Source organism: Brachyhypopomus gauderio, chromosome 4, assembly GCF_052324685.1.
Source record: "Brachyhypopomus gauderio isolate BG-103 chromosome 4, BGAUD_0.2, whole genome shotgun sequence".
Classification (NCBI taxonomy): domain Eukaryota; kingdom Metazoa; phylum Chordata; class Actinopteri; order Gymnotiformes; family Hypopomidae; genus Brachyhypopomus; species Brachyhypopomus gauderio.
In genome coordinates, this window is record NC_135214.1 from 33,407,846 (window position 1) to 33,427,302 (window position 19,457).

General features: G+C 45.4%; 2 protein-coding genes across 4 annotated transcripts in view; one reads left to right on the forward strand and one right to left on the reverse strand.

Annotated features, from left to right (window-relative positions):
• Positions 1 to 11,874, reverse strand: part of med27 (mediator complex subunit 27) — a 45,457-nt gene extending 33,583 nt beyond the window's left edge. The window contains exons 1-2 of the mRNA XM_077004102.1: positions 11,649 to 11,874; positions 11,082 to 11,226 (exon numbers count right to left, since the gene is read on the reverse strand). Coding sequence (XP_076860217.1) covers positions 11,082 to 11,226; positions 11,649 to 11,851 — 348 coding nt within the window. The 5' untranslated portion in view covers positions 11,852 to 11,874. The remainder of the gene's footprint in view (positions 1 to 11,081; positions 11,227 to 11,648) is intronic.
• A 427-nt stretch (positions 11,875 to 12,301) lies between these two features.
• Positions 12,302 to 19,457, forward strand: part of ntng2a (netrin g2a) — a 48,102-nt gene continuing 40,946 nt past the window's right edge. For 2 of the 3 annotated variants that reach the window (XM_077004117.1, XM_077004119.1), the window contains exons 1-2: positions 12,302 to 12,846; positions 13,727 to 14,346. In XM_077004117.1, the coding sequence (XP_076860232.1) occupies positions 14,119 to 14,346 (228 nt within the window). In that variant the 5' untranslated portion in view covers positions 12,302 to 12,846; positions 13,727 to 14,118. The remainder of the gene's footprint in view (positions 12,847 to 13,726; positions 14,347 to 19,457) is intronic. The other variant, XM_077004118.1, reaches the window with a different exon arrangement.

A 19,457-nucleotide genomic window follows, 5' to 3' on the forward strand; every position in this document is an offset into this window, starting at 1 on the left:
ACTTTGTTGTCAAACTCATGTTGAAAAGCGTTTTACTCTTGATTACACGTAGCCAGCTGAATTAGGTGTGTTTGAATAATACACAATGTTTGGTAAGGAGAAACTGACCTATTTATTTAGCAATTAATAAACTCAAAATAGACAAAATAATAAATAAAAACAGAAATAGCATCCGTAAACCAAGGCTTAAAAAGCCATAAGTGCAAATAATATTGTAAATTGTATTAAAAAAGCAACACACACAACCTGAGTAAAAAATAGTCTATTAACAGCATCAGTACTCTTGAGTGCTGTACTCATCAGTGCTCTTGAATAAGTGTAAACCAAGTTGTTAGTTGTGTAGGACCTTTCTTTTTGTCTTCAGTTTTCTTTAATAAACTCTTCATGTTGTTTATGGTGGTATTTTGCTAAATGCATGATTAGATTGGTTGTATTAAAAGTTCTTACAGCTTTACCACCACGCTTGACTTTACTGTGGCATATGTTGCACTCTACCTCTTCGTCGTTCTTTAAGGTAAAATAATCCCACACAACTGACATTTTTACCGATAACTTAAAATTTACTGGAAAATGCAGACCAAATTTTACTCTCACTGGCGAAAACACAGCAAAAAGTGGAATGGATTATCTAAATGGGTGCGCTGGAAAACTTAAAAAAAAAAAAACATTTTCTCGTGCCTGCCGATCTGATACGCATTTTTTGCAAATATCGGCGGACGATCCGATCCAAATATCGGATCGGGACAAGCCTAATCTGGGTGAATTGTAGCTCTGCACATTTAAAACTGAACTGAAGCTGAAATGAAACTGAAGTTGTAAACGTTCGGACTTTGTGCTCAACCTCGACGGTTAAAACCGCCACCTTCCATCTCCACTCCGGTCCCTGCTCCCCAGACCAGAGGCTGAAACTGCTTCAGGATTTGTCATGTCCCATCTTGATTATTGCAACTCTCTCTGCATTGAGTGAAAACCTTCTGCTCAACTCAGGATGTCCAAAATTCAACTGAAATCTGTGAGCGTCACACCGGCTACCTGTCCCACATCTAGACACCCCAACTACCTGTCTCACATCTAGACACACCAACTACCTGTCTCACATCTAGACCCACAGGCTACCTGTCCCACATCTAGACACACCGGCTACCTGTCCCACATCTAGACACACCGGCTACCTGTCCCACATCTAGACACACCGGCTACCTGTCCCACATCTAGACACACCGGCTACCTGTCCCACATCTAGACACACCGGCTACCTGTCCCACATCTAGACACACAGGCTACCTGTCCCACATCTAGACACACAGGCTACCTGTCCCACATCTAGACACACAGGCTACCTGTCCCACATCTAGACACACCGGCTACCTGTCCCACATCTACACACACCGGCTACCTGTCCCACATCTACACACACCGGCTTACTGTCCCACATCTAGACACACAGGCTACCTGTGCCACATCTAGACACACCGGCTACCTGTCCCACATCTAGCACCTCCAAATCTCATTTGGCTGCTCTCTCCCCCATGTCCTCTGACGCTTGTCCTCTCTCTCATCCTCAAACTCAGACTGGTCTCTGCAGGAGGTCAGCCATCATTCAGCATCATGGCCCCAAAACTCTCCACTTTTCCTCTTCAGAACGGAACTTAAAACAGGCCCTTTGGTCTCAGGAATTTCTCGTGCCTCCTCCTGTAAACATCTGTACATCTGTAAACATCTGTAAACATTTCTCTCATGTACTGTTGGTGCAAAGCAATCCTGTGTATCAGAAAGGCGCTGTGAAAATGAAACATTATTATTATTGTGTTTGAAACTGTACTCAAGCTTTGCATGCAAGCTCAGCGAGAAAATGCAAACGTCTGTCAGCTAAAGACGGGGGGGGGGGGGGGGGGGGGGGGGGGTGAGTGTTTGAGAGGCAGGAGATTGACAGACAGCCATTGAGAAGAAACCAGAAGGGGGGGGTGTTAATTAATTTTTAAATATCAGACAAGGATCTTGAGGTCCAGGGTGTTTTCAGTTGATTATCATAAATCAGAGCTCTGGGAAAAGCATGTGACATCGGGCATCTTCCTCACCCAGAACTCATTTGGATTTAAACAAGTTTGCAGTGGCTATGATTGAACAGAGGGACTGACGGGTGTGACAGTGCAGAAGTGTTTTAATAAGATCCAAAACCCGCGTTGACCGCTGATGAAATTACAGTGATGGGGAGCACCCTGAGAACACACCCCCAACACCAGACTCACACACGCCCCCCCTAACACCAGAACCGCACCCCCCAAATCCCTCCCCATTCATCTTACTGCATACAACAGACTGGTGGCCAAATTTTAAAGACAAATATCACTGACGGTGTGGTGTAAGAAATGTAACCGCGTGAGGAACACCTGAGTGTTGTCAGGAAGGCTGAGCAGTAGTGCTGGGCGATAAAACGATATCGATTTCTTTCACGATAAATTTGTCCTCGATGATGATATTAAGCTTGGGCAATATAATTCAATAAATATTTGTTTTCATTTCCCGCCTTAAGTAACGCCGCCAACAGAAGCAATCTGATGACATAGCCCACTATCAGGCTGTATGCTGAACGTGCTGCAAATATACAAAACAAATGCATCAAAATGACGACGCGAGCACTACATTTCGGAAAGGCACTACAAATTGAGAAACACTGCTAATCTAACCACAACGCAACAGAAGTTTTTCTGGACAAATGCTTTTACGCTGGCACTCTAGCCAGCTATTTAGATAGAAATGTTAAATGGGATTTTAAGCCCTAGTTTCTGTCTAATTACCTAGCTAGTTTTCTAAATTTAAAGAGCATTTAGCTTATATGTGAAATAAAGTGATAAGCGATTTTATCACGGTAAGATAAATGATGCAATATGTCTCAAAATGATTCCACAAAATAGAATAAACATAACCAGGTAAGATGAAGGGAAGAACACTGTAGGTTTTTAACTAGGAACAAGAGTTGTGTTAGACAGTATCTCATTACGTAGAACTGGACTGAATTAGTAAAGCTCTTTAAATGTAGCTAACTATGTAACGAAGCCTGAATAAGAGTATGCCTTAGTTTTTGTATAAATACATAGCTAGCGACATTTAAAGACTCATGTATTTAAGCCTTAAAAGGTTTGTAAGCCTTAGTGTTCGTCTAAACATCTAGTTATCTATCTAGCAAAATTTTAAGAGCTTTAGAAATTCAGTCCAGTTGTGGTGAATTCCGACTCAGCAGAATCCGACTCCCTCGTTTGCACACACATAATGACATTACAGATGATATTCGGGTAAAAATTAAACCCTCTATTAAAAAGGTTAATATAAAAAGGGTTATATTATTTAAATAATCCTTGTTGAACCTAGAGACGTGCTTTATGTGGAATAGCCTACACATCCATATGTCATCCAAAAAAAAAACTCCATTAAGACATTTCAGTCATTTGTGATTTACAGTGATTATACCTTAGTTCATTGAGCACTCTAGTTTTGTTTTGCTATGATGAACAATTAAAGAGTACACCTTATTTATGCATAGAAAGAAACAACGGAAATTGCGAATATCATCTTTAGTGTCTTTATATGGGTGCAAACGAGGGGAGTTGGATTCTGCTGAGGAGTCAGAACAGCACCATTCGACGTAATGAGAGACTGTATGTGAGAGGATTTATGATTCACTGTCTGTGATGCTCAATCAGAGCACTCTGACATTTTGTTCATTCCCTTATCTGTGTTTCTGCCCCTCAGTTACAACTTTTCTTGCTCTCTCTTCTTTTTAAACTTAGGAACTCTTTCCTGACACCTGTGTGTTGTGAATCTGTTAGCACAGAACAAATTTATAATGCTGTTTATGAACCCTGGTGGCTATGATCTATGTCTGAAGACGATATTAAGACCTTTACACTGTATAACAACCCTTGTGAATAACAATTTGCAGGTTTTAGCCAGAAACAAGACACATATATATATATATATATATATATATATATATATATATATATATATATATATATATATATATATATATATATATATATATATGTGTGTGTGTGTGTGTGTGTGTGTGTGTGTGTGTATATTTGTTTGAAATTAACACTCTATATATATATATATATATATATATATATATATATATATATATATATATATATATATATATATATATATATAGAGAGAGAGAGTGTTAATTTCGCACAAAGTATAAAGGAAGTAGTGAATTGATTTATATTGTGATATATATTGATATAGACTGATATGAAAATATATATGGTTTTTCCCATATCACCCAGCCCTACTGAGCAGGTCACAGGTCCTCTGCTGCGAAAATGAGCGGCTGAAGATCCTGCACTGGGAAGGAATTAAGTAGGAACATATAATGAAATAATGTGTGGGGATAAACATCAGCTGCTCACGCATGTATTACTGTTATTCTGTCTGGCAAACACTGCCAGTCGGGAAGAAGCTAGAAAAGAAACATTTGTCCAACACTCTCTCTCTCTCTCTCCCTCTGTGTTTCCCTCCCTTCCTCCATCTCTCTCTGCCCACAAACACCCACGCACACGCTCACACGTATGCGTGCGCACACACAAAATGCTTTATTTGTTCCGCACAAAATAATATTTAATCAAAGGGAACCAGAAATGGATGAATAAGGGCCAATGCAGCAGCACACACTCTCTCCTTCTCTCGCTTTCTGACCCAAACGCAGGGCACACAGGGAAAGAGGCGCTTCAATAGCTTCAAATGAACGCTCGGTATTCCAAGAAATAAATACAGAGAATGCCTCATCAAAGGGCCAGCTCGGGCCTGACTCTCTTAATGAGGAATTAACAGGCCAGGCATACAGAGCCCAATCCTCTTTAAACTCTGTCCCTTCCCTTGTCAGAGTACTAATAAGCAATCCAAGCTTGCAAAGTTACAACATCAAACACGTCTCTCCGAGCAACACGTTTACAAAAAAGGTTGCTGCTTTTCCTTTACTTCCATCCATTTTCCCCTCCCATGTTCGCCGTGTTGTTTGTTTCTCCTCCCCGTGTGACCCCCCCCCCCGTGCAGAGCTGATCTTAAGACCGACGACCTATTAGCGCTTTCCGGCACGGCCGCGCGCACCATCATTAAGCGTCGGGGCTGTGGCGTGGTGCGCCGGCCGGCCCGCCCCGCTCTGATCTGCACGCGGGCAGGCGGGATACGGGATCGCCATTCGTTTCTTCTGACAGCTTCATTCAAGCCATGATTAAAGTGCAGGAGCAGGCGCGCGAGTGTGCCGCGATCTTGGAGCTGGCGTGGGGGTGGAGGCGGCAGCAGCTCGCGTGCTACTCGCGCGCAGGGCCACTGGAGAAGGCAAACACACCAAAGCATCGCTCACGGAGTCCGAAAGGGATTTGGAACAAGTCAATACATATACTGTATCTGTTCAGTACATTTATAGCACTAAATATTTTGTTAATTATACATAGCATGTCGAAACACCAGACATGGCTGTCGGAGACATGGCAAATACAATACTTATAAATAAAAAAAATAACTCTATAAAAATTTTTACTCAATATTGTATTCAATAAGCATTTTAGATATGAAAGACTACGAATAAAAAAGTGGTTCGTAAGCGAATGCATTTTCACACACACATGCACTTTGTGGTGAACTGTGTTGCAAAACACAACAACATTACTGTGTGTGTGTGCGTGTGTGTGTGTGTAGAAGCCTAACCTCCAGAGTCTGTTCTTATTATGAAGCACATTTGTTTCAGGGCCAGTCCTGTGCGTACGTGTGTTTGACTGGTGAGCATATCCCAGCACCAGAACCAGCTGAGCTTGATATTCCATAAACCAGTGAGGAGGAGACCTACACACAAACCTACATGAGCGTCGGCTGTCACGTGCAGCGTGGTTTGAAGTTCCACTTCAAGCAGGACTAAACGCAGGGCCTTAATCTCTAATCTCATTAGCTGTGTGCGCTAGTGCATACTGCCTGCTTGTTGAGTGGGGGAAGATGTGACCTCCTTCAGGCAAACAGTGACCACGGGCTGCAAAATGCAGTCGTGGACAAGATCTCTGCTGAGGTCTGTTAAACATGGCCGCCAATCCCCCCACAATGCAGGAACACGCAATGAGTATTTACCTCAACATGTTTACACCATCTGTTCAATTTTCTGAACACACAGGAGCATCAAACTAAATTAAGCACCTAAAACATACACCATCCGTTTGAAGGCTCTGGCAGTCGAATGAAGACTTTTTTTGTTTTGTTTTGGGGGGGATGTCGTTGAGGTCACGTAGCGTGCGTGCTACGTGATATGGGTGCACACCTGTGCTTTGTGTTGTTATTGCTAATTTTATGTCCAGATTTTGTTGATCAGTCCTCTCCTCCAAATATGTACAGCCGAGGATAGCCCGACAGCACCTGGGTCACGTGTTCCGCACATGGCATAGACTTCTCACGTGTTCACGTGACCTAATGTCAGGCCTCCCCGAGGACACCGATACTTCCACTCGTTTTGGAACCCCATTCACCAATGAAAAATCAAACGGGGCGTCCACACCCATCCACATGCACAAACATGCTCACACAAAGACAGCACAAACTAGGAGATTCACACCTTCCAGCCCATTTGTGGCAGTCTGGCTTATCACCTGGCGACAGGTAGGGAGACGGGCAGGTACCCGGGCACCGCAGCCCCCATCACGGCCCACCCTACCCGGGCACCGCAGCCCCCATCACGGCCCACCCTACCCGGGCACCGCAGCCCCCATCACGGCCCACCCTACCCGGGCACCGCAGCCCCCATCACGGCCCACCCTACCCAGGCACAGAGAGGTAAACACAACGCTAGCCACCACTGGGCTCTGACCCCGATTCAGCATATTCCCCATCGTGTGCCAGACACGCAGGGTGGAAAGCGCTGATCCAAAGGCAGAGGGAGGTTTGTTTCCGAGAGGAAACGATTATTATTGCACAGGAAGGTGGAATCATCAGCTGACCACATTCAGCGAACCTGCTGGTTATTTTTACTGCAAGATTTTGACACAAAAGTGATAACAGAGTGGAGTTTCAAAGGTCTTTTGAACTCACATCCTGGATTAAAATTTTTATTAAAATTTTCTTTTTTTTGGCAAGGTATTCTGCCATTATTTTAAACAAAAATAAGATATTTCCTACAACCTTGTTGGGAGAAAGGAAGAACAGTAATGGGGTGAAAAATAATAGAACAACACACACACACACACACACACACACTTATGTTCCTGTTTAATAAAACAGGTGCCTCAGGTAGGAAGAGACCTTGAGAGTGCCCGCCCCCTCTCAGGCACGCTGTTGAGTGACAGGTGGTAGCCTCTGGCACAACATGCTACTCTTTAATAATGAAATGTTTACTGGCCCGCTCACAAACCCAGTCGAGCTGCCCAGTTCGCCTGTGATTTCTCACCAGATTATGCATCATATTCCCTTTGAAAAACCTCAACCTCATATTTTACCTCTTCAGGACGGTTGAGGTCATTTTGATTTTCGCAAAGATTTTTTCTTTGATGGAGTGTAGGTGTTTTGAGGATCAGAAAACACACGGATTTGACAAACTAATTAAATAAATAATACATAAAGAACCTTAAAGATCAAGCAAGCGCTTCACTTTTAAATGTACTCTGCTGGATCGGATTAATCTTTTTTTAATATCTTTTGGCCTTTCTGAGTTTGACCCCTTTCTGTTCTGTAAATATCAGAGGCCCTCCTCTCCAGCCCAACAGCCTGTCCTTACCTCCCAAGTTAAGGCAGATTTAAAGTCCCACCCAAACTGAGGCAAAGGCAGATTAATAGCCCCGCCCAAACTGAGGCAAAGGCAGATTTAAAGTCCCACCCAAACTGAGGCAAAGGCAGATTTAAAGTCCCACCCAAACTGAGGCAAAGGCAGATTAATAGCACCGCCCAAACTGAGGCAAAGGCAGATTTAAAGTCCCACCCAAACTGAGGCAAAGGCAGATTAATAGCCCCGCCCAAACTGAGGCCAATGCCACAGTCAGACCTGGTATAGGACCATCGATACTCTCATGGAGCATCTTGGGTGCCCACGCCTGCTTCCCAGCACTCCCTGGCTGAGATGAACCTAATCCTCCCATAATGCCTCCCCCGACCCTGACCCCTGACCCCAGGCTGGAAGGAAGCTGCCCAGAGGGGGGAGTGGCAGCCCCATGCATCATATTTACCCCAACGCACCTAGATAAAACTATTCAAATGAACGCAGTAGGGGAAACAGGCTCAACAGAAACAGGTTGGCACGGGCAACTGTTGGCATGGGCAACACGTGGGCAACTACACAGCTAATACAAATGTGCTAAAGGATATGAAGGCGTTATTCTGCAGCCAAAACTGTTGCCGTCATCCCAAGCAGAGCTTAAAAGTTTACCACCAATCTTATCGTGACTTGAAATGGAAATGTAAAATTTGTTTGCTTGATTACAGCAGTTGTGGATTCCTAAGGATCATATGTCACAGTGAATCACGACAGTTGAAATATCTACAAAAATGGGCCTAGCAAATCAAAACTGCATCGTACTGTGACAGCTCACAAGCTCACACTCAGTGAAGATATTAACTATTGAAAATGCAAAATTCATTCACATGAAAAATGATCTGTACTGAACGTATCATGTATCATGAATGTAAGACATGTTTTCACATCAGTCATTTCAAGATAATTCATAAACTCAGAGGTCAAGGTGAGTTGGGTTAGGGTTAGTTTTAGGGCTAGCATGGAATAACAAATTAAAAATCAATTGAATTAAATACATCTCATCATAAAAACATGTAAATGATGGGCAAAAACAGGTCGGTGGAATTTTTATGACCCTTTCTGTCAAAACGACAATGACAAAATCTAGTGCAACCTCTGCTCTGGACGGGCCATATGTTCTTATGCTGCTCCTAAAACCTTGACCACCATGTTACTCCTACCGAGAGAGGCCCCCCCAGAGACTGGAGGCCGTTCTTGGGCATGTAGCGGAGCTGATGGAGGTCAGCGGGGGGGGACGGCACCTGTGAGCACGCCGTGAGCACGCCATGCAGGCTGATCAATGGACTGACAGTTGCTATCGATCCCGCTTTCACCCGAGTCACTCTGCATCAGCTTACTGAAGTCATGACAGCCAGGGCTATTTAATCTAGGGAGAAGGTCAAGAATGATCTAGATGTGCAGCAGATCCAGCCACTATTGTTTTACGCACATGTACACACACACATCCAGCCCCTATTGTTTTACGCACATGTACACACACACACACACAGATCCAGCCCCTATTGTTTTATGCACATGTATACACACACACAGATCCATCCCCTATTGTTTTACGCACATGTACACACACACAGATCCATCCCCTATTGTTTTATGCACATGTATACACACACACACAGATCCATCCCCTATTGTTTTATGCACATGTATACACACACACAGATCCATCCCCTATTGTTTTACGCACATGTACACACACACACACAGATCCATCCCCTATTGTTTTATGCACATGTATACACACACACAGATCCATCCCCTATTGTTTTATGCATATGTACACACACACACACACACACACAGATCCAGCCCCTATTGTTTTACGCATATGTACACACACACACACACACACACACACATAGTAAAAAACACACAGCGACTTTGTACATTTACTAAATATGCACTTGTCTCACAACCCTTGTTTTGACAAGTCATAAATTCCTAAATATTAACTGGTTGCTATTTGCCGCCAGAAATCAGATCTATCTGGGTAGGCCCAGAGAACGGCCTGGTCCTGACAAAGACCTGGTCCTGACAAAGGCCCGGTCCTGACAAAGGCCCGGTCCTGAGCACCTAGTAATCAATCAGCAGACGTGAGCCGAGCAGCATGTTCACTGTTCGAGCAGCAACACAGCAAATATCATCCCGAGATCAATCAACACGCCTCGATATCCACCTGAGCGCAGGACATCAGAGGGGCGGCGTAAGGGCGGCCGTCCCTGCGCAGGATTCACTGCAAGAATAGCGAGGCCTGCTGGAAAACACTCAGCACACGAACACACTCCTGATCAAAGGGGCGAAGGCACTTGGCTGTAATGGATATTGGAGCAAACGCCGCTGCCGTGTTGAAAAAGGGCCACATCTGTTCAGTCTCACGTGCACGCTCTCTGGGGGAGGAGCCATCTGCAGCCAATCAACAGGACCGTCTCAAGGACCTAACGCTAATCTAAACACTTAGAACACAATGGCTCAATCCGAAATGCTGTACTTAAGCAGTACACTCTAGATTTCAATGCAGCATGTTCTGCTCAACCATCAAAGCAATAGGTTTTTTAAGTAGGCAGTATGCTACAACCTCGGACCACGCTTTGCCATACTGTATAGGAGGTATGTACGGCATGGCTGTGAGCTCTGCTTGCCATGAGAGAATAGAATAAATGTTCCTCTAAACTTCTATGACTAATGGTCTAATGGTAGAATTTTTGATACCTCACATTAGTGACCTGCTGTCATTATCCAGCCATTATTTCTTGATGACCGCCTGTTCCACTGTGCACAATGCCATCATGAAGCTCCTCACAAGGATGCAATGGTGGCTACGGAGGCCCAGATGCAATTAAGAAGAATGCTTTATAAAAGTCAGACTGCATGTGTGTAGGACCACAGACTCTTCCAGAATGTGTCTCTGCCCCACTACTCCCTTCAATAAGATGGTAATTAACTACCAGTTGAGTTGCAGTGCTGTAGCCCTCCAAGAACACACACACATACCAGAGAAGAGGAAATATTAGGTGAAATGCAGGAGTGATGGAGCGAAATATTACTTTTGACTCTGACATTGTAGATAATTCAGTGCTGCTTGAATTATCCATGCAGGAATGATCCATTCTCTTTGGATTATTGCAGACCCAACACCAAAGGACTTGTAATATTTTTTCTCCACATTTCCACTATTTCAGTTCAGATTCATCATCGAGCTATAAAGAGACATATTTGGATTCCACAGGTTTACTATATCTAGCTATTGACCTTTAGCCAAATGGCATAGCGGCCGCCATGCAGACCACCGTACCTTGTTGGACCACTTGTAGGCTTGGAGCAGCTGGCTGTACAGAGGGGTTTTGTCTTGCACTGGGTCTAAACTGAGCAAGCCACTGTTGTGTAGGGGGTGACTCTCGGACGGGCGGCCCACCAGCGTGCTGAGACGCTCCAGTTCACTAAACACAAGAGGAGACACGTCACACAACCGCCAAGATGCTGTTCATAGATCATGATTAGACAAACACTGATATTCCTCAATGAGAACATGATGAAATAACGTACTATTATGAATTAGTGATACAAAACTCATTGCTATAAATGACTAAGTAGTCACTGTTGTAGCAATGTAATAATTAAATAAACATTGTTAAAGAACTAGTCTACCCTGCTAAATCAATGTTAACAGGCGAGACATCATTCGTTGATGAGACTGGATGAGACTAGATATAGTTATGCGTAGTAAGTTAAATGTTCATAAAGTGAAACAAGAAATAGTCATAGCAAAATTCCAGTATGTTTTAATATTTACACTCCCCGTCAACAGACCCCATTGGTTAAACTAGCCATGCTAACTAGCTAGCTTGCTAGGTTAACTCACTTCAAGTCGCGATTCACTGACTGCAAATTATCTTGGAATTCAGTTATAAACGCTTTTTCGCGTCCTTCAAGGGTTTCCTTATTTTTCATGCCATCTTTCAGCGAGTCGAAAACTCTCGTTACACTTGACCGAAGTGCCTGGATTGCGTTAATTGCTTGAGAAAAGGCTTCTAAATTCACACCAACATTCATAACATCCGCCATTGCTGTTCGACAAAGAAAACGGGCGCACGTATTACGTCAGCACGGCTAGAGCATCACGGTATTTGTAGTTCTACAAAAAAACTCATGTGTGCGAATTCAACTAGCCATATCGTGATTTTAATACAGTTGCATGATAAACACGATATTGGTTAAAAGCTTTTGTTAAAAAAAATAAAGTTTTACAAAAAATTTCTTGTTTCGTAGTCCAGATAGACTAGGCTAGTGGGGCCTTTTGTTGTTAAATCATCATAAAGATAATTTCATTATATTTATGTGAGTTGCTGGAGTTTATGTATTATTAACATTCATTCCAAGTGTTGGATCAGAAGAGGCGCTCCGATCTACCTCGTTTGACAGTTGTCCCTGCCCCTTTAAGCGCACGCAGGGAGGGGGGCTGCATGGTCTTCTCGTGGGACGGTTATATGCCTCAAGCAGGCAGATAAACTTTGTTACTACACCAGGTAGGCTGTAGGTAATGATGACAATTGATTAGCCTACTTTTAAAGCCTGATAAAAAAAAGTCTGACAAAAGACATGTGAAACTTAAAATATGGCTACGGCAAAAAGCGTTAGACAGAGGCGTTGAGCAAGAGAGATTGGTAGATAAGATTGTGCACAGAGCAGAAGAGATAGAGGCAGAGGAAGAGAGGATGGTGGCGAGGACCGGGCGGGACGCTGCTCTGTGAAGCGCTCGCCATCTGCCCTTGAGCGCGCAGGACCAAACCTAAACGAAAAAACAAAACGCGAAAAAATATATTGCTTTGAAGGGATCTGGAACTTTGGACATATCTATCCCGCAGATCGCTTTTGCCCCAAAACTACGAAGGAGAAAATAACCGAACGCGGTCATGTGAGGCTCCTCTGTAAGTGTTCTTTGGAGAAGGATTATGGTTTATTTGAAGTGCGCACCAATAAAATGTGAAATGATGGTTTTGTGCTATCAACGCAACTCCGGGAAAAGACGCTCATCGGCGCACAAGCGCAGCTCTGGTGGGGTAAGTTGGGTTACTCCAGCGTGTCTGGATGGGTGAGTTGGGTTACTCTAGCGTGTCTGGATGGGGGGTGAGTTGGGTTACTCCAGCGTGTCTGGATGGGGGTTAAGTTGGGTTACCCGAGCAAGTGTGGGACAGATTTAAAGTAACCCCTTTCATGTGCTTTTGTCTAGCAACTTTATTTTAAAGGCGTCATTATATCTTGCAAATCTTAGTTACTTTCAAATTGTTAATTTCGTTCAATCAAAAGTTTGTAGCAGATGGGACACTTTTTACGAAACATTGTTTGTTAGATAACATGTAGAAAAATATACGGCTGTTAAAGTGGCAGGACTATTTAGTGTCCGTTACCTTGATATTCAAATAATACCTGGACGTGCACCTAATAATCTCACAGATGAACCATATGAAATCCAGTGTCATTTAGGCTAAGATTTTTAACTTAAGTTTTTAACTTTTGAATTGAATGTATTTTTTTTAACTTAATTTAGACCGTCGTTCCGAGCCTTCGTCTCAAACTTCAAAAGACAATTTATTATTTTAAATGTTTATCACTGCTTAATTCTCATTTGCATATTTAACTCCCTTCAAATAGGCCAATATGACGCCGTGTAAATTTAAATTCATTTTTTCACGTTTTTAAACAGGAATCATGCCAGACGTTACTAATAAATAAATGATTTTGATCTCAGCCTTACAATTAGCCTACATGCCCCCCTCATTTTATCTTGTATACAGACAACGAAGCGTTTGAAATACGTACTGTTGGTGCCACGCAGGAATTCACGGCGCCTGATTTAATCCGACACATGGCGCTAAAGGGCGAAACGTGCGTGTACGTCTGCTCGCTTCAGTTTGTCTTTCTTATGTTTTTATCTCCTAGACTGAAAGTCAGAAATGAAGCAGCCCAAGAGTCGCTCGACCGTCTAACGGACACCGACGTGGGATGTATGTATGCGTACGGAAGAACTACGGACCGTCCTGCCAACGACATAAAGCGATGCTCATCTGTACTTTGATTCCTGAACAAAATTGCAATGTCAGCGCATATTTATACAATCAAAACTGTTAATACTGCAAACTTTTTAAAGTGGCATTAAAACGTATCACATCCCAACTGTCATCACCGGCAGCCTTCTTTAATTAAGGAGAAAAGTGAATTTACAGTGACCAGGATCCTCAAACATGACAGCAGCCCATCTTCCGTGGTGATATCTCCCACACCCTCCCCAGCTGTGGAAACGCTCGCCCGTCCCCGGACTCCTGGTCGCGGCGATGGCCGTGGTCCTGTCTGCGCTCCTCCAGGCGCTCCTGTTCCAGCGCGTCCTTTTGACTTTGGGCCAGTACGACATATGTAAGTCGCTGGTCAGCACAGACGATGGACCCACATGGGAGTTGTACGCTTGCCAGCCCAGACCCATGGCCATGAAAGACTTTATGCAGATCAGAGTGGACCCCCCCGACATCACCTGCGGAAACCCACCTCAGCTCTTCTGCACTTTGGTATGTGTGACTTTTTTTTTTTTTACAGCACATACCTCCTACGGGCCAATGTGTGATTCCAAGCCATCTTTACACCTCAATTAATTTACATATTATGTTTTTTTTTATTTGTACGTGTTAATATAAGTTCGAGAGGCTTTTAAAGTGGTTGTAATATATCACCTGCGGTACTCGTCATAATAGCGTTCTGTAATAGTTCTGTAATCTGTAATAATGAGAATGACGAGCTTGTCCTCACCAACATGTTTCTGCACGCTATGCCTTGTGACCTCTAAACTGACTTCCCATTCTTAAATGGCAGAGATATTAATTCTGAATCACAACAAATATAATAGAAATATGTACGTGTACTTTGATAAGGTAATATCTGATGTTGATGATACAAACCGAAACATCATAAGTGGATATTAAGAATAATAATAAGTGGATAATAAGAAACATCATATCCATATACAATTATCCATACAGCATGTTAAATGTACATGTTGTGATGTACATTTATTTTATTTTTTTTTACATATATCTGCTATTGAAAAAGCGGATTGAAAAGTTTTTAACAATAGCTGCATTGTGGTAGTGTGACTACATGAGGGCAAACATTTGAAATTAGTATTGTGCCTGGACTCCTGTGCAGAGCCAAATCTCTTAGGGAACAGAATTCCAGGGCCTGGGTTTATCCACACGCTTTGCTCTGTGGTGCACACAGCTAGGATATTTGTACCCTGCCTTACTGTGTGATACTTTTTGTTGATTCCAGCAATGCTGTGAATTGCAACTAGACGCAATGTGGGTTTATCTGTGGGAAAGGCACTGGGAGAGACTTGGTGTATGATGGGGGCTCACACACACACACACACACACACACACACACACACACACACACACACACACACACACACACACACACACACACACACACACACACACACACACACACACACACACACTGAGCCTTGCCAGGATGTATCTCCTGATTGGCCTGCTCCTCTTCAAATTTGGGTTAACCTGCACAGAGGCGCACTACAGTGTAGATTAAAGTGAACCGGGCATTGTATGCCAAGCAGAGAGGCTCTGTGCTGAGTACCATCACGCGAGATTTTGGCATTCGCCACTCCGATACATCATTCACCTCCTACATGTTTCAGATCTGCCAGCCCTTCTGTACTGCTCACAGGCTGCTAAAGCCTCGTTATGTGTTAAGGTTGGGGGGTGAAGGGGGCGGGTCAGGGGCGGGGCTTCACCGTGGTAGCCAATCTCTACAGTTCGCCCACCTGATGCTTCGGGCTCCTAGCCAGGGGATTGGATGCAGAGTAAACAGCTGGCAGACTGGCCCATCTGAGCCGCAGATAGAACACTGTCTGAAAGGGTGCACTAATCACACAGTTAGCACACAGGAGCAAAAGACACATGTGGCTTGGGGTGGCTTGGTCACCGCACACCCTCCCTCACCCTCCCTCACCCTCTCTCACCCTCTCTCACCCTCTCTAACCCTCTCTCACTCTCTCTCACACTGGTCACAATGACACATGTCTAGCAAAGAGCGTGGGGGAACCACACTGGGACCTGAAGTCCTGACGAAGACCTGAAGTTTGGTGATGGAGTCAGTGATTTTAGAAACTTAGGATGAAAAGAAGCATCATAGCCTCATCATACTTCAACCAGTTGTTTTGAACGTAAAGTATACACCTGGGTTGTGTGTGCTAAGGCAGGGTCCTAGTCAGACTGCATGTTGGGCAAAAAGTAAATCGTTAATCTTCCATGAGCAGATGCAAAGTCACATGCCCACCGTACTGAGCACAGCTGCGGTGTGCTGGAACAGATGAATGAAAGTGTTACGTGCATGTGCTTGGAGCCACCATTCTAAGCCATTCTTCTGAAGTTTGAATCTGTTTGTTTGAAAGCTGCATGGCCTTCTCTCCAATAGCGTTTGTCCTGATCACTGTGTCAGATTCCCTGCAATCATCAGGGCATCGTGTTCATGCGCACTAAAAAGCCATGCCTTCTCCCGTGTTAACTAAAAAGCCACGCCTTCTCCCGTGTTAACTAAAAAGCCACGCCTTCTCCCGTGTTAACTAAAAAGCCACGCCTTCTCCCGTGTTAACTAAAAAGCCACGCCTTCTCCCGTGTTAACTAAAAAGCCACGCCTTCTCCTGTGTTAACTAAAAAGCCACGCCTTTTCCTGTGTTAACTTGAGACGGCTGAGTGAGCAGAAAACACTACAGAGGTGTTTCAGGAGAGGGGAGGAGCCATGTGTGTCAGGGTCAGCACTTCTCTCTCCCGATCAATAAAAGCTGACTGTTCATCAGATCACTCTGTGTTCAGAGTTGGCTTGGTGGTGGTGGTGGGGGGGTGATAGTGGTGATGGCTATGGTGATGGTGGTGATGGTGGTGGTGGTGGTGGTGATGGCGGGGGGCCAAGCACTTTGAAATTGCGGTGACCTTTTGGCACCCACAGCTTTCCACCCAAAGAGCCTCGTTGGATTGTAGAGGTCTTAGGCAGGCAGCAAATGAGAAAATTAGTGTGTGTAGTCAATGGGTGTAGTCAGTGAGTGTGAGTAGTAATTAAAGGAAGAATTATAATAAAATGCACAAGATGATGGCAGAATGACTGAATAGACATAATGACACAATGTAGTAGGTAAATGGCCTTCAGGAGTGATTAATAAAGAAGCTCTATTATTAATACTTTTGCATTAATGTATTTACTGCCGCTGAGATGGAAATGTGTACACATAATTAACCAGGCATTACCAATGCCAGTATGACGCTTTGATGTGCCTCTTCTGCTCTCCAAGAGATGCTTGCAGTGTATTTGATAGAGTATGTTTGCTACTCCATTAAGCCTTTAGTAAAGTGTGTACAGTTGACGTGCATTCTTCACCTCCTCCCCGAAAGCACGTTAATTGATCAGCTCAAGGCCCCCAGATTCAGTAACTTCACTCTCTCTGAAGAAGCTTTCCGGCTCATTAAAGATTTAGAAGGAATTTCAGTCACTCAGCGCCCACAGGAGATGCCCCTGCATCTTTACTCAGCACCTCGCTTTTTCCCGAACGTGATGTTAGCTTCTGTTGGAAACTCACACTGTATGTACATCTAATGAGGGAGAGAGAGAGAGAGAGAGAGAGAGAGAGAGAGAGAGAGAAGGAAATGGAGAAGGTGAGAGAAAGAAGGCGAGAGAGAGGGATGGAAGGAGAGATGGAGAACGAGGGAGTGAGAGAGTGAAAGGAGGATCTCAGCTTAGCTAAGCAGAAAGATGAAGTCTGACCCTGCTGCTGAATACATATTTGAGCACCCAGAGAAAGTGTGTGTGTGTGCGTGTTTGTGTGTGTGTGTGTGTGTGTGTGTGTGTGTGTGTGTGGGGGGGGGGGGTGCTTGTCTATGTGTGTGCATCTGTCTTTTAAAGGAAGACACAGCTTCCATTGTTGATCTCCTGTGAGAGGTTCTGATTCGAGTGAGGCTACGTTCCTCAGTAGCACTTCCATCTGAGGACCAATCCTGCTCTGCATCCGTGTTGCCCACTTAGAATGCACCAACCACCTGAGCTAAAAATAGCAGCCAGAGTAACTGTACAGCCATGCAGTGCATCATGGGTAAGAAGAAACATTTGGTCCAGATTTTGTGAGGTTTTGGCACTGAACCGCAAAGTGTTCTCCGTACATGATATTATTTGGAAGATTTGAAAGGCCGGGTGTGTTTGCTGTGGAATGTCTTAAGTGCGGTTCAGTTCTGTGGGCAGTTTTTCCCTGTTTTTGTAATGAATTTTTCATGAGTGTGGACCCCCTCCTCCCCCGAGCTCCCACGGGAACACAGGCACTGTCACGCTACGGTCCCCGAACCCTTCCTTTGGGGCGTGTGTTAACGTTGTCTGCGTCTATTCGTCTGCGTCTGTGTACCTCCGTGGGTGCGGGTGCGTCTTGTAATTATCCGTCTCACCTGTGGCTCGTCTCGTCATCACGTGGGGTTGATGTGGTCTGTCTATTTAATGTGCGTTCGCGCAGTGTCTTGTGCTCGTCGTTGTCTAATGTTTGAGTCTACACGTTACGTGTGTATGTGTTGGTTTAGCGTGCGCTATTGCGCAATACCTGTCTACAGTCTGCATTAAACGTGTCGTTGTGTCTGTGAAGCTGGATTTGTGTCTCGTCCTTCGCCTCGCACCCAACGTCACAGAACGACGAGCCGTCAGAGACACAACAAGCCATGCCAGGCTACACCACCCGGCCAAAGAAGGGCAAGAAGCCCAGCAAGCGCCGCCATGCCTCTGCTCCTGCCCAACACCGCGCGGCCACCGTTGCTCCCGAACTTATGGAGCAGGACCCTTTATGCAGCATCATGCTGCTCCGGGCTCGGGAGGCCAGCACTGGGGAACTGGCGGAGTATTTCCGCCAGACCGCGGTGCGGATGTGGAGAGAGCGACACCCCTCTCCCACCAGAGACCTCTCGCCCCTGAGGGTCGGCTCCCTCGAACTCTGCTCCACAGAGAAGACCCCTGAGAGCGAGTTCGAGGGGGAGGAATCGGAGGGCGAGGAGGAAGAGGACGATGATTACCCTCCGTCAGAACGCTCCTTCCCCGCTGTGGGCTACGATGAGGAGGTGGAGGAGTTCGAGTCGGAGGAGGAAGGCAGTCCGCCTCCCTCTGAGTGTTCCGCTGGGACTGTGAAGGGGAGGTGGACACCAGAGACGGTCCCATCCTCCGATCGTTACGGTGGAGAGAGGATGGACTGCTCCCGGGGTGGCAGCCCGGCGCAGTCCATGGAGTGGGACCAAGGAGAAGAAGAGGAGGAGGAGATGGAGACTGCAGGGGATCTCCCAGGCGGTCCGCTCGGGGCGTCTACCGGCCGCGCTGCACCCGGCGCCTACGCCGGTCGCGCTGCACCCGGCGCCTACGCCGGTCGCGCTGCACCCGGCACGTCCGCCGGTCGCGCTGCACCCGGCACGTCCGCCGGTCGCGCTGCACCCGGCACGTCCGCCGGTCGCGCTGCACCCGGCACGTCCGCCGGTCGCGCTGCACCCCGCGGAGGGTCCGCTGCGAGGACCGGAGGAGGACCGTCCGCTGCAGCACCGGCAGCTCCCGATCTCTCTCCCCTTATCGCTCTACTCCTGGCGCGTAGTCT